Source organism: Polistes fuscatus, unplaced genomic scaffold (assembly GCF_010416935.1).
Source record: "Polistes fuscatus isolate 324 unplaced genomic scaffold, CU_Pfus_HIC Scaffold5, whole genome shotgun sequence".
Lineage (NCBI taxonomy): Eukaryota > Metazoa > Arthropoda > Insecta > Hymenoptera > Vespidae > Polistes > Polistes fuscatus.
The window spans coordinates 1575007-1591846 of NW_025113129.1; the positions used below are offsets into that span (position 1 = coordinate 1575007).

The window sequence follows — 16840 nt, forward strand, 5'->3', positions numbered from 1 at the left end:
AACGGGTTTTCATGAGACAAAATTCAAAATTCATTCGTAAAGTGACCATATCATTAATAAATAAATAAAAAAAAAAGTAAAAGTATCAAAAGTGTTTAAATATAATACATAGTGAAAAAAAATTAATACCATAATAGCTACTTGAGAAAAATGTAAAAAGGAAAATCGTAAAAGGATACTTAAATTAAATATTTTTAGTATAAAAGAAAGAAAGAAAGGAAAAGGGAAGATAAAAAAGGAGTAAGAAAAAATGACGTTAATCGCGCTCGTTAGTTTTTCCCTTTGCCTCCTCTAATGGCACGCATAAAACCTTCCTTTAAACTCCCAACATCCCTTCTTCATTTATCGTTATGTACAACGAACACCTTCCTTGCGAAAGGTTTCTCTTCGGCTTAACTAATAATAATTAATTACTCTTGCGTGTACATAGATAAGTATAATACCTAAAATAGTCAGATAACTTTGATCGTTTTTCCAAATAATTTTAATAATAATAATATAATAATATAATTTAATAATTATAATAATAATAATAATAATAATATAATAATATAATTTAATAATTATAATAATAATAATAATAATAATAATAATAATATAATAATATAATTTAATAATTATAATAATAATAATAATAAAAATTTTAATTTATTTTAATTTTAAAAATTTGTAATTTTTAAAGTCTCTTTCGTTTCATAAAGTTACTATATATTTATTTTTTAGAAAAATTTATTACATTTACGGAGTATAGTCACATATAATTTTTATCCAAAAAAACAACAATATTTTTATAAATAATATTGCAAACATATATGGGCTTGATCGTCAAAGTTTTTTAAAGTCGATGTATCTTTTTTATTTTTCGTTTTTCTTTTTCTTTAAATATCATATTATTATTTATGATAATAAAATGAAAGAAAAATCACCAAATTTGTTAAATTTCTATTAGATTATTTTTTCTTTTGCCGAAAAAACTAAAAAACACATACTCTTTATATATTTATTATTATATTAGATTTATCGGTTATATTTAACGATCAATTAAATAATGTAGATTGTTCGTACTTTTTGTTTCTTTTAAACGTTCTTCTATTCTTCACTTACGTTTTAAAGCTATAATTCAAGAAAATTTCTATCAATTAACTCACATTGTTCGCGAACTTAACGTGTTGAAACCACGATCGAACGTATTCTGATTCTCAGTCAACTAGATTTACTATATACCAAGAAGTTGAAAACACAAGACGTTCTAATAGTATAGTTATAGTAAACGCTTTTAGGTCTCTTCTCTTCAATTTTAGTACGAACCTGCTGAAAGTTGGATTAATTGTTTCGCAAGTCGACGTAATACACATAGAACAATAATTCGTATTTATCTGTCTTACTAACACACCCTACCTTTACTGTTTCCATATATTCGTATTCCTGTATATTTTCTATAAACGATATATTCCCACCCTCATTCACTTCCCCCTTCCTTACACCACCTTTTCACACAATCTCTTTTCTGTAGAGAGTATGGAACACGAATAAAATGACGAGTTTCGTGCACACAATTGCATCAGCCATGTGAAACGTGGTTATAAAGTCTGTATTTCGACGATGAAAGCTAGCTTTTCAAATGAATATTTCTGATATATATTTTCATATAAATTTATATACAGTATATTGTTTATGAAATTGAAATATACTTTAAATATCAAAATTAATTTCAACAAAAAGGTATAATATGTACATATTTGTGTGTACATGTGTGTGGGTGTGTAAAAATGGTGATAAAAAATATGAAAAATCACGTGTGACATAATAGAAGGTATCAAGTTCTTATTCATGAAAACCTAGGCACTCTGGAAAGCAAGCAAGCAAGCAAGCAAGCAAGAAAGTAAGCAAGCCCTTCACCAGTGGCATTAGTTGCTAACAAAAAACCTCAACTTTTTAAGCACGTCTTCTACTTTCCGCAATCGCGTTTTTTCTTATTCTTCATTTTTATCTCGACGAAGAAGAAGAAGAAGAAGAAGAAGCTTTAGAACAAACCACAAGTTGTCTCGTTAATCTTCATCTATTTTATACCACTTTTTTTGTTTTTTTCGAAAGATCTTTTTCCCTCACCTCTCACCTATCTTTTTATTTTTATTTGATATTATTCGTAAACAATAAATCCCATTCTGCAGATTACTTTGATAAAACTAATATTATTTGTGTGTCCCGTATATTAGGAAAATTAATTTATGACATACATTTGAATTATTTTATAAATTTGTGTTATAAGTATTTGATAAAAAAAAAAAAAAGATATGAAAAAAATATTTAAAGATAGGAAAATGTATAAATAAAAAATGAACTTTGATCATTAATCCAATAAGAAACATAAACATTTCCGTCACGTAATACTCGGCTTTCTCACATTTCTAAAGTGCGAAATATATCATTCAACGTCTCTCTTTTTCTGTTATGTTCTGCTCGTTACTCGGTCAGTGCCTTCGTTAAATGTCAAAGGAAATGCAAAATACAGTAAAGAAAGACTAGGCCCTTCACAACCAAAAGACCTACTATACAAAGTATCATCAAAGCTTCTTCCATCTATTTGCATCAAAATTTGTTGCATAATTCATCGCTTTGGTGACACATTCTTCTTCTTTTTCTTCTTCTTATTCTTATTCTTACGGGCACACATTATTCTTTCCTTATTTTCGCATAATTTTTCAATGAATTTAACTTAAAATAAGTTGAACTAGTATCGAATCTAATACAAACAACATAATCGTATTTTTCATTTCTATTTCATTTTTACTATTTAAATCGAACGATATTAATATTCGATAAAATAATTTATTAATTAGTATATATAAAATAAAAATAATAAATAAAATATAAATAAAATAAAATCAAAATAATAAATAAAATATAAATAAAATAAAATCAAAATAATAAATAAAATAAAATAAAATAAAAAATAATAAATAAAATATAAATAAAATAAAATAAAAATTATAAATAAAATATAAATAAAATATAAATAAAATAAAATCAAAATAATAAATAAAATAAAATCAAAATAATAAATAAAATTATAAAATACTATATTAATTAGTATATATATATTCTCATCTTAGATTTTTAATTATATACCCTATACATACAATACATAATTATATTTACAAAGGAAAACAAACGAAAAACAAATTGAAAATAAAATTCGTTTAGATAAAAAGTTTACTACTTATTTTAATTAGCAGTTTTGATAAAGTTCGCGAAAGAGCATCAAAGATTCTTGAGAATTTTCAAACTAAACTCGAGTTTAAGTAAATTGAAGAAAAACATTCGTGTCTCGTTTTAAAATAAAAGTTAAGAACATTTTTAGCAAACGATTTATTCCACGCCTCTTTTGATTAGCTCTATCTCTATCTCTCTCTCTCTCTCTCTCTCTCTCTCTCTCTTACATTTTCTTTCTTTCCTCGTCTTTCTATTTCCTTCGTTTCGTAGTAATAAATGAATCACGAGTGGCAAATATTCGAAAAATTTCCCATTCGTTCTGGGATCACCGGAAAATACCCATTTGTCATAAAAAACAGTACGTTCGATTTATATTCTAGATAAAAGAAATATAAATATCGATCGATAAAAAATAAAAATAATAAAAAAGATAATTTTAAACATATAGTCTCGAATTTCACAGTCTCATCCAAAATTTTATTTAAAATCTTTTTATTATTGTATCAGAATATTATGGTTTGATTATGGTGCATTAAAATGTTAACAGTAAACTGACATACGTATACAATATATTTCTCTTAATAAGTAATTAGAACCGAAAATCCTAGCATAATCGAAACATTACTCCGTCGTATTTTCCATTGTTAAATTAATATTTAAATTTGAAATCTCTCGTGAAGTGAGATTTATGAATTCGCTTCGTTAAACTTGCTCTGCTGACTTTGTATAGGTGAAAGAGATGAATGAACCCTGACCTATATCAATATCAAGAAGAGTATGCGAGGTAAGCGCGTTAGGATACGAGTGAAAAAACCGTGGTAGGGATAATCTATTCTCGTTCTTCTTGTATCTTCTGATACGATATCGTCGAATAAACAAAACATAAAAAAAAAAGAATAAAATATAACACACGATAAACATATATATTTTTTTAACAAATTCTAATCCGATTTTTTCTTCGATGAATTAAAATAAAAAATGAATTATATTAAACGAATAAATATTGAAATATTTGATATTTTTTTCCTTACAAATTGTTTCTATTCAAAATGTATGTAATGTAAAAAAAAGAATAAAATATAACACATGATAAACATATATATTTTTTTAACAAATTCTAACCCGATTTTTTCTTCGATGAATTAAAATAAAAAATGAATTATATTAAACGAATAAATATTGAAATATTTGATATTTTTTTCCTTACAAATTGTTTCTATTCAAAATGTATTATGTTAAAAGAGGTTATTTACGTGTTTTTTTTTATTTGTTGCTAATCTTATCGGAATAAAGCACGTGAAAATATATGCAAATAACGATCGAAACCTTCAACCATAGTTTCTAACTTGTATTGTTAACTTTCTCAATGCGACATCGAACTATATATATATATATATAGTTCTATTTTCTTGTATAGGAAGTAACATTCGAAGTAACAAGTTTCAGAAGTGATACTAATAGGAAGAACCACAATAGTATCTAACAATAGTAGAAATTATAATGCATATACTATAATACAAATAATAGTACTATGAATTATCATTTTCCTGGCAATCATAAACACAAAACATCCGACACGGTATACATCAGTATATATCTTATCTTCCATTCGTAATTACATGTAATTAGGCTGACGTATCAATTAGAAACTTTGCACTGTTGAATCATTTATAACTCACTAATGAGTGAGAATATATCGAGAAGGATGATTTAATATATAAGTAAAAAATTATAAACAAATTATACACTTTTAATTACATATTAGTTTGATAATTTTCATTTTTCTATTTTACATTAACTGATACCAGATCAAATAAATAATCACGTATTCCATAGTGATTTTACAAATAATTATTTGTTGATTTTTTGAAGTTATACTTCTTTTGGCGAGTTGGGGAAAATGTAATGGGGAGTGATTTTGTTCCGAGCGTCTGGAAAAACGACACCATGAAGTTTGTCGGTATTTATGATGCGCGGCAAAGCGATTTCAAGTATACGGCATGAAGTTGTCTTCTTTTCTTCTTCCCCTTTTTTTCTCAAGCGGGTCACCCATCCAAATACTAATCGTACTCAGCGCTGCTTTACTTAAATGATCGAAGCGAGAACTAATGCTGTAACCGCGCCATGGCTGTTGACGCGTGAAGTAATTCAATATATCTCTCTTATATTTAGTGTGGACTGATATCTATCTTTTGATATTTTCTTTTTCTTTTTTTTATTCTTTCTTATATATATAATAATAATTATTTTTTTTGTTAAGTTATTTTTTTTCTTTGAAGTTTTTTTTTGAAGTTATTTTTGAGGTTATTGAGGTTATGTTCGTTTTGGTACGACAAAGAAGTATAACTTCTTACGTGCGTACATAAGTACACACACCAGTTTTTTTTTTGATAATAAATCAAATAAATAAATGAAAGCAAGAAAAATATGATTAAAAAAATCAATTCGATACCACAACCAAAATTCATACGAAATATCCGTCAGTCTTACATCATTCCCTTCCCTTTAATTATTTCAAAAATAAACTTAGTATAATTTGTTTAACCGTTGTTCGCAAGATACATTAGATAAATTAATTTAATCGAAGTTAGGTTAGGTGAGTAAACCACGTCACGGATTTCTGAATTGCGAATGGTAAATCTCTCTGATGAGAAATTTAAGCATAGAAACCTCATACCGCAAAGAGTTCAGGAATTTATCGAATTATTACTGTCCAAAGGACTGACATTATCAAATTTTGAACAAGAGCCGACGAATTTGAGAACTAATCAGTTGAACTTTTTGAAAAGTTTTAGTATTCTTTCGTGTCGGTATCGTCACAAATGAAGTTTTATGTGTTTCCCACTGAACCCGAGGAAATTGAAGCGATCAAATGGAAATACAAAAAAGAAAAAAGTTTATAAAAAGTGTTAAAAGTAGACGAAAGAAAAAAGGGGATATAATCGGCGATTAAAAAAAAAAATCGATAAGAAAAGATAGATAATGAAATAAACGATTTTTATCGTTTGAATGAAAGTAACGCCAAGTTATGAGGGTGTCTGAAATCGATCTTGAAAACTTGCCAAAATGGGAAGCTACTACTATGAGATTTCTTCGGTTTTAAACGATTTCTATTGAAATTATGCGACTTAGGATGAATTGTTACATGAAAACAAGTCTAATGTAATTTAGATTCAACGCCAAAAAAAAAAACAAAAAAGAGAAGACAAAGAAATAGAAACGAAATTAATTTGCTCGTTAATAATAATTGTTAATTTATTATCACGGTAATTACTTTGATATTCTATTAATAGAATTTAATATTGGCAATATATATTGACACTATATTGAAACGGATAAATAATTTATAACAATTTACAATTATTACAATTAAATTTATTACAGTCAAAAATTCCCTATTATACCTATTTTATCATTACAATTATCTATCATTATAATTTCTGGATAAGATAAAAAATCAATTAAAATAATTTATTAGATTTTTATTATTTGTAATGTTGTATTTAGAAATTAAGAAATGTATTATGTCTAATTTTTCTTTTGATGCTCCTCTCTCTCTCTCTCTTTCTTTCTTTCTCATTCACTTTAAGACATATCGACATTAACTTTCTCTCTAATCTATTTAATAAAAAATATGAAAGGTAAAATATATTAAACGAAAAGAAACTAAAAAAAAAAGTAAAAGCGAGGGTATATAATACTTTTCTTTATTTTATTCTTTACTTCATATCGTAAAAAAAAAATTCAAGATTAAGAAGAGAGAAAAAAAAGAAGGCAATTTCTTTATTATTATTATTATTATTATTATTTAAGACCTTTCTTTCACGCAATCTTTCCTTCGTTCAATTATATTAATGAAAAACTTGGACTATTCGTATTTTACATCAGTTCGTATCGGAATGCTTTTAAAAAATTGTAAAGAAAATCTGCATGTTCGTTCGTTGAAAATTCGTTCGGATATTTTATTACATTTCGTACGAAAAAGTGTAAAAAAAAAAATAAAATCATCGTATAGGAATTTCATTATAGGAAATCAATTAAATATTTAGCCTCGTAAGTATATAACATCGAGAAAAGAAAAATAAAAAAGAAAAAACAAACTTCGACAAGAGAGAGAGAGAAAATGAGAGAGAAAGAGAAAGTAAGTGGGGTAGAGAGAGAGAAAGAAAGGGAGAAATTTTCAAAAGTCAATTTGATTCGACGGGAATATTGGCACGGACAATACCATTTGCACCGTAATAACAACGGAAATGAAAATATCGAAAATTATTATCGGCAAATTCGCAAATTCGAATTGAAAATTTATTAGTATCGTTACGAAATAGAAACAATCAAAAACAAAAATAAAACAAAAATAAAAACAATAATTGAGAGAGAGAGAGAGAGAAAATTAGAAGAAAGAATAAAAGAAAAAATAAATGAAATGGAAAAAAAAAAGGTATAATCGAAACAGATTCAAAGGTTTTTGCTCATTTTGCCAGGTTCACGTGTTCAAAGCACATTCGAAAGAAAATTCTGATCGCGAATTCGAGAGAAGGATAAAAAGAAGGGCTTGTGGAAGAGGAGTGAAGAAGAGTGGGGAGGAGTCGGAAAGGGTGTAGTTTGTGGAAGAACGTGACAGACAGTTTCGGTTTTTCGTATTTCGATTTAACAATATTCCAAGCTCTCCAACACTTCCCGCCACTTGTGACTGTCGTTGAAGAAACGTTATACGGATTCTGTTTAATATAAAACCTGAAAAATGAAAGCAAAGCTTTTCTTTCCCTGTAAAAGACGGAAAAGAAAATGTAGAGAACGATATAAGGGGATAAAAATAAATAATAGTAAAGTATTTGTTGTAAAAAGGCGGAAAAAACTGGTGGTAATATTTGTCTTCCTTCAAATTTAAATGGAAATAATTATCAGAATGATTTGAGATCTCGTTAACGTACACGTTTGAAACGTTTTTTATTTTATTTTATTTTATTTTATTTTATTTGTTTTCTCTCTCGTATTTAGAAAATTCAAAAGTGCGGGAAGAATGTTCCCATAAGTTTCCATAGTATTTTAGTTCACTTTAAAATGATTTACAATTCTTTTAAGTATATGTGTCGAAAGTATTGTACTTTAGTTCGATTTATTGATAAGGTGAAAAATACTTTTCGTAAAAGCTCTACTGTCCCTTTATTTTCTTCTTGATTTTTCCTTTTCATAGTATATTCTCGTAAAATATGGATGGAATAAAATAAAGTCAAAAAATAAAAAGAAATAAAAGAAAAAGAAAAATGAGGAAAGTAAAAAAAAGAAAGAAGGAACTCTGATAATTTTGAACTTAGAAAAGTATTGAAATCGAAACGTAGACGCATCAATGGGTTCTATGGGAGAAATTCACCTAAAGCATATAAAGAAAAATCGTACCATGGTAGCTTGCAAAGCAATTTTCTATACAATAGAAATAAATATTGCACACAATAAAAATGTCCAGTTTTTCTCTTCCGGATATGTGTGGCTATGGTTTTTTGGATTGCAAATTAAATAAGAGAAAAGTGGATTTTTGTATTTTCATTATTTATGGTTTTGAAGAATTCCTTACGTTTGCAGTCGTTTAAAAGTCATTTATTATGCAATAACGTCTTCGTGAACATAAAACTATAATAACTAACAAACAAACAAAAATATTACCATAAAACTTTGACAACCACTCTTAATAAACTAATCAGATCATACAGAAGCTTCTTTACTTCATTCCGTTATCTTTTTTTCCCCACTCGACTTCATAACTTTCCCTCTCCTTTCTTCTATCTACTTTTTCTCAACTTTTCTATTTGTTTTATCCAATTTCGTCTTCTCCCATTTTCTTCCAAAATCTAAAGTATTCTCTCCTCCTCTTCCTTCTCCCTCCGGAATGGATTTTAATAAGAAATTTTTAACATTGGATTGGCATTCAGATTATTTATATTTGATAAATAAAATAATTTTTTCCAATTGTCGTCTCATACGCTTTGTCAAACAAAATAAAATTTTACTAATTTTTCTTTCATTTTTATTCGAATTTAAGTTATTTAATTATTCAAAAAAAACAAAAAAAATAGCGTTTGTGTTGAAACAAATATTGAAATCCATTCCACTTTTGATTTTATTTTCAGCTGAATTTAAATCCTAATATTAGAGAAAAAAAAAATAAATATAGATTCAACAATTATTCGATATTTCAACAATATATTTCAATCCATCTGAATTAAAGGAAAAAATAAAAATGATGAAGATGATGATTTTGTAGAGGATAAGAGTAAATATCATTTCAGTCCTTTAAAATTGAATTTATTCATGTAAAAAGAAAAAAAAGAGATGTGGCTGTAAGCTAACAGGATTGCGGAAGTATTCCTGCAAAAAAAAAGGGTCATTCCTTCCCCCATTTTCCCAATTTTTCGGTAGATTTGAACGGTTAGAAAAGAAACCAAAAATAGTATGGAATGTGTGTAAACGTCGATGAAATTATCACGGTTAAGATATTCCATTGTAAAAAAAACATTCCCCCATTTTACCCTGCATTAACCCTTTAGAAAAAGGGTAGGATGATTATGTTTTTAAAAAAGAATTTTTCTATCCGAAGTTTCCCCCATGAGAGTTATCGAAAAGTAAATACATACGTACGTATGTATACCTAGAAGAAAGGTGAGAGAATCAATAGAAAATAAAAGAGGCAAACGTTTGCGAATATCTTCGGACGTGCAAAGGAAACTAAAAATATTTCTGATGTTAAAACGAATGGACAACTTATCTAACCGCCATTTCTATCGATTTTTGATACCCGAAAAATCACTATAAAAATATATCCCATCTATTCGAGTATTGCAATTTAAAATAATTATTTATAGTTGTTAGAAAAATTATAAAAATTATACCGATAACAATTGTGTAAATTCGACCTAACAAATTTGTGCGTTTTATTATTTATTTTAAAGATAAAAATCGCGATAAATAATCTTACCGTAATATCCATTTTTGTTGATCGGTAACACAATCACTGTTAACCAGCATCATAACAATACCAACACTACTACTATTACTACTAACAGCATCACTTTAACAAATCAAACAACACACTTGTCAAACTAAGATCTTACATATTTCTTTGATGATATCGTTGATTCACACGCGACAAGAATTGGATGACTCGTTCTTACAACTCCTTCATCTTCTTCATTCCCCCACCATTCGAGATAAGAATTCATCGTTCTATCTTACATTAGATATGTATTATAGCTCTCGAAAAGTTACATCACGTTCACCGATTTCCTTCGTGTTACTGGAAACCTTATGCTTTATCTTTTTCTCACGCTATTTTTCACACTTTTCTTTCCGTTTTTCTATTTTTTATATTTGTAAATTCACTACACGTAAACGTATATATATATATACGTGTGTGTATGTATTTTTGATAGATGATAGACTAGAAATGTATAATTTATTACAGATAACAAAAATAAATTATACTTTTAAACGAACAATTTTGTTCACCCAATCAAAAACTTACTATCTCTTTTTCTTTATTATTTATACTTTATTCTTCTCTTGCTCACCCCCACACCGCACTCTCAACCCTTATAATTATTTTATACACAAATATATATACATATATATGTTTTTTATATTAATTTAATCGTCCCAATCACAAATAACTTTGATTAATTAATTAGCCACTGATCGATCGGTGATAAAATAAAAAAATTCGAATTTTTTCGATAACAAAAATATAAAAATTAGTTAACGGGGCAGGTGGAGGTGAAAGAGTAGGAGAAGTGGGGGGTGGGTGATTGAGGGGGGGCAACTGTTGATATAAAAAAATTAACGTATTACGGGAAACGATCCTTACGGGCCGAGATCGCGTTGGCCACTGTGAGCAAACGACGCCAGCGTCGTCGTAGCTACCGTGTAACCAGTTCTCTCTTATCATCGTGACGTCGCGACGCCCACGCATGAGCGTGGGAACGTCAGTTGACTAGCTGGCGGGGTGTGGGTGACGGGGGTGGTGTGGGGCGGGGTTGTAGAGCAACAACGGAGAAGAAGAAGAAGAAGAAGAAGAGGAAAACGCGCGCCAATTTTTGCCGCGTTTAATCTTTCTCGTAACGTGACCCCTCGCGGTCTTAAGGGGTCATTGATGATGATGATGATGATGATGATGATGATGATAATGATTATGATGATGATGATCCAACAGCGGGTCCAGCAAACGTTGTTTCCTCTTTAGATTTATTTTCTTTTTATTATTTAGATTTTTTATCTCATTATATTCTTTTTTTTTGTTCTTATTCCTCTTAGATTCGGATAGTATGTATTTTGTACTCGTAATTAATTACAATTGGATATTGATGTAATTTATAGTTTTTTGTTTTATTTAAATTGATATAGATAAATAAATATTTCAATTTACATTTTTTTTTTTTTTTGATATAAGAATATTACGAAGAACGTCATTTGATTTATCGTTTATCGTTAAATCTTTTTTTTTTTCTTTTATTAGATCAAATTTAATTTTCCTTTTAGAAATGTTTTTGAGATAACATCTCATACGTAATTGTTTTTTTCTTTTGTGCATTATATCGAAAAGCGAATATAATATTTTTCTTATTACTCTATTTTTTACGAGTTCTTATCTATTCCTATTGAACATTTCCAAAGTATGTTAACTATTTCTTCAGAATCACCGACATACGATTCTTACTGTTTTCAAAGGGGTCACCCATCATCTATCCATATAGAAACCATAACCCATGGTTACTTTACTTAAATAATTAAACGTTATGCAAACATTTCAACGCGATTAAACCGTATTTTCTTGTTTAAATTACAATCTAGATAAAATATTTACATGAAAAAAAAGAAAAAGTAAAAATATATCAATAAAAGTTATTTTCGAATCAGAATCGATTTTAATATTTTCTCGGTCGAGTAGACGCGCATTTGCTTTCGTCTCTTCGCCAAAGCGGAATCGTATCGTCGCATAGCCTCAAGCAAGCAAGCAAGCAAGCAAGCAAACAAACAAACAAGCTAGCAAAGCATCAAACAAGTAACCTTGCTTTCGCGTTATTGCCAGTATCGTTTTGCAAATCCGACAGGAATCATCAGGTGGTTCGTCCAACCAATGCATTGGGTTCCCTTCCCCCCCCCACCCCTTACAGTATCATCCTTTTTTGTATTTTTGTCTCAATCTCACTCTCTCTCTCTCTCTCACTCTTCATTCCTATTTTTATTTCTATTCCCTTTTTCAATCATTCCCTCCCACTTAGATACCTTCCTCAGCAACCCTAATTCAAATACCGTTAATTTGGATTCGATGTTTATTGTTATTCCTGATACGTACACCCCGAAGGTAGGATATTGTGGTCAAATGTGTTAATCGTTGTGACGTGCTACGAGAAAACTTGATTACAGTTTGAGATAACTGCAATTAGCTGGTTCTGTTCTCGCTACTGTTACTGGTCTGTTACTGTTATTGCTACACTAACGTATCTTTGCGCTTCGTGAAACATTCATGATCGTTCGAACGGTTACAACGGAAGCTTTGTGAAATTAATTAACGAGTTAACTGTGTTATATCCCTTCTCCTATCGCATACACATACGTTTTAACTTTTACCTTCGTCGTCTTGCTATACTCATTTTCTCGTGAACATCGTTCGTGCAATGAAAAAATAAGCCTAAAGTATAAGAGGAAGTTAATTAACATAAAATCTATACTCTTTTTATTTTTATTTTTTAATCTGTACAAATTTATTTTATCGATAGACCAAAAAAAAAATGGACAAAATGTATAACTTTGATTATGTTCGTTTGATGGTAAATCTGATATAGTTCAAAGTAGGAAAAAGATTTTTCTACTCTTTTTCTAATACAAATGCTTACGCGAGGAGGAAAAGTTTTAATTGGAAAGACCCTTCGCGAAAATGAAGATTACTAACGATTAAATTCTATTTAAATTATGTCATAGTTCGTAATAACGCGAAAGATAGAAAGAGAGAAAGAGATGGGAGAATAGAAAGGGATAGAAAAGAAATGAGTAGAGTAGATAGATGATGAAGGTACCAGAGTAAACGCAAAATTTACATTTAAATGATACATTGACAATAACACGAGGAACAACGTTCTTGAGAATGTATTCTCCCTTGAGAAAAATTACTCTTGTATATGTATGCATGTATTTATGTTCGTGAAGCAACTATAATATCACGGTATGGAATTTTCATGAATATAGTTTGAAATATGTTACTAGTTTTATAGTGATTTTCTTCTTAAATCTAAAACACTATTCGTAGAATTTGATAAATTTCAAACCACTTTCTCAAATTCTATACATATTTAAATGAAAAATTATGAAATATAATAATTGTGAAAATTATCTTCTCTTAATAGAATAATTCGCATGAAAATATTGATTATTTAAAAACAATTGTAACATTTCGTAGAAAAAAATTCTAAATCAATTTATTTCGGAAAAACATTTTGAATATTTCATTTGAAAGGTTAAACTAAATTATATGAAACGAGGAAAATCCATTAGATCTCGTTAGATCGATGTAATAGGATGCATTTAATGAACACTATCTAATGTAATAAGACCGACAATATGCGTTAGCAGTTTGTCGTTACTAATTAGCTTATCCCGTACATGAACCCTAATTAACTTCGATCTAACACTAACTATATGAATAAGATATTATTTAATTATCTACATACGTGTAGATATCACAAAATGAAAAGATGATTCATAAATTGGAAATAAAACATTACGCGTTAATTAAAAAAAAACCAAACACAAGTATCACTTACGAACAATGTATCATTGCAAACATTTTTCAAAATTGTAGAAACCCACGAAAAATATCCTCTTCATCGAAATATCTTCTTTTTTTTTTGGAATGGGGGAAGCGGGTGTTTCCAAAATGCTTGCAAATCTAAAAAGAAATTCTCGAGTACTTCGGATACTTTCGGATACACCCTACTCGAGTAAAAATCCTCGACCCCAGTCTAAACACATTTTCGGCTTTTCTTCGCATATCCTCTTCCACTTGTTATGCAAGACTGGTTACTACACGTGGGGATGTTACTAAAACCTGAGGATAAAAAGAAATTTTTTATTTTACTTCCTTCCTTCCTTTTTTTTCTTCTTTCTTTTTCTTCTTCTTCTTCTTCTTTCTGATTATCTATCCATGTTTTTATCTAAACTCGAGATCAAGAAAATTAGGTTGGGAAACAAGCGTTAAGTTCGAGTCTTTCATTAGGTACTCGATGAAAATGTCATTAAAATTTACGTAAAAATAATCGGACCGTGTTATCTAGCGAACACTTATACATTCTATGTATTTCTTTGTGTGTGCGTGCGTGTGTGTGTGTTTCTTGTTCGTATTACTTGCTTGCTATGCCATACAAGCCATTTTCCATTATCGCATACGAAACACTTTGCATCTAAAGAAGGGCATAAAAAACCACAAGTCGTGTTCTCTTTATCGATCAACTCAACTATGGTGTTTAACAACCAAGAAGACATTTTTCGATAGACACGTCGACGGACTGAGTTCGTTCCTTTAAAATCATGATGCGTGAAAAATTCTTTCTTATAATGTTTCGAGAAAAATTCAATAATAATATCACACGATAAGAAAAAATACATTATTTACGATAATTATTAGTCAACTATTAAATGCAACGTGTTTTAATTCGATTAGAAATTAAATATTTAAACGTTTTTAATAATGTATAACTTTAATACGATTAATCAACGATTTGAAAAATTAATAAAAGAAAACGAAGGAAAAAAGAAAAAATAATATATTTGCCGTTCGTAAATGAAATTTTGAAATTATTAGAGCAGACGTTAATGGAACGAAATTACAAAAATTATGTTCACTCTTGAGATTGCATACGTGATGTACATAGAGGGGGAGCTAGGGGTAGGGGGATAGATAGCTGGGGGTAGATCACAGTTGATCGAGCAGAAAATATCGTTCCGAGATAAAAATAAAATAAAAATCTAACCAAACTATCACAGGAAAAAGAAATTCCAACGAGAACGTCCCAAAGACATTTTCAATTTTACGAGAAAACATTACGAAGAATACCGATGCCATGTGATATTCATCCGAATGTAACTAGCCGAACGTTGTTAGGATGCAATAAATTTTCTTCTCTCGTATAAATTTGGATAACAAAATGTTCTTACCCCTTTTCTCAACGGGAACAAATTTCTCTGTTGAAATTATTACGGAAGAGACAAAAAAAACAAAAAAGAAACGCAAAATTATAAAATAAAAAAAAAGAAAAGAAAAGAAAAGAAAAGAAGTAAATATAAAAAATAAAAAACAAATCGTAAAATTATATTTATATGTCATATAATGTTATATGGAAAAAAAAAAAAAGAAATTAAAATACGTCCACACCCAATGTTTTTATTCGTTCAAAAACTTATAAAACCCAATCAATAATATTAATTATTATTATATTTATATTATATTATATTATATTATATTATATTATATCATATTATATTATATTATATTATAATATATTTATTTATTATTTATTTATTTATTTTATTATATTATATTATATTAAATATAATTATTATTATAATATATATTATAATATTATTATAATATTAATTATTATTATATTTATATTATATTATATAATAATATATTTATTTATTATTTATTTATTTATTTTATTATATTTATATTATATTATATTATATTATATTATATTTATTTATAATTTATTTATTTATTTTATTATATTATATTATTATATTATATTATATTAAATTCTATTAAATATAATAATTATTATAATATATATTATAATATTATTATTTATCGACTAACAAATTAAAACTATTATAAAACTTTTCGTTCTTAAAGTTTTCTTCTGAGATACCGTTAGATGACGACTCTGCCAAGGTAAGATAGGTATTGCAAGCTGATCCACGTTCTAGAACGACGAAAATAAGATCACCAGTGAGACGGGGTTACATCTAAAATTATTCTAACGGCGAATAAGAGGGAAAGAGAGAACGATAGGAAAAAAACGATAGAAAATAAGATAGAGAGAAAGAAGGTGGAATAAGAAAACACGTAGCAAGTATCTCAAGAGACTTTTCCTTCCTTTCTTCCTTCTTCTGCTGCTGCAGTCTAATACTTTCCTGTCTGTAGACTAAAATCCTCATAAGGAATCGACAATTTTTCTCTTTAAGAAGAGAAAAATGTGTAGAGGAATTCTTAAATAATCATCATCCCTACCTCTCACTTTTCACCCCCTCATCCCCCCACTTCTCACTTCCCACTCCCTACTGTAAGCTTTGAAAATTTCAACATAGTATAATATATTGATAGATAAGAAAGAGAAGGGGGCCAAAGGGGATAAAAGGGGGGGAAATAAAATAAGAATAAGAATAAAAATAAGAATAAGAATAAGAAGAAGTGAAACTAAATAGGAACTCTTGTCTTTGTTCATTGTTAGCATAACTCTGAGTTAACCGAGTAGAGAGTACATTTAGGATGGGTCAAACTGTGTGTACCCGGAATAGATCGAGCTTGGTGAAACCATGTTACACGTTTAAAACCACTAGAACCGCATAAACCACTTTTCTTCTC

The 16840-nt window shown here is 28.3% G+C and overlaps 1 protein-coding gene across 1 annotated transcript in view; it reads right to left on the bottom strand.

Annotated features, from left to right (window-relative positions):
- Positions 1 to 10579, bottom strand: part of LOC122521893 (growth factor receptor-bound protein 14-like) — a gene marked incomplete in the record, with an annotated part of 392400 nt that extends 381821 nt beyond the window's left edge. Inside the window, 1 exon segment of the mRNA XM_043642631.1 lies at positions 10184 to 10579. Within this exon segment, the coding sequence (XP_043498566.1) occupies positions 10184 to 10236 (53 nt within the window).
- Positions 10580 to 16840: the final 6261 nt, after the last annotated feature.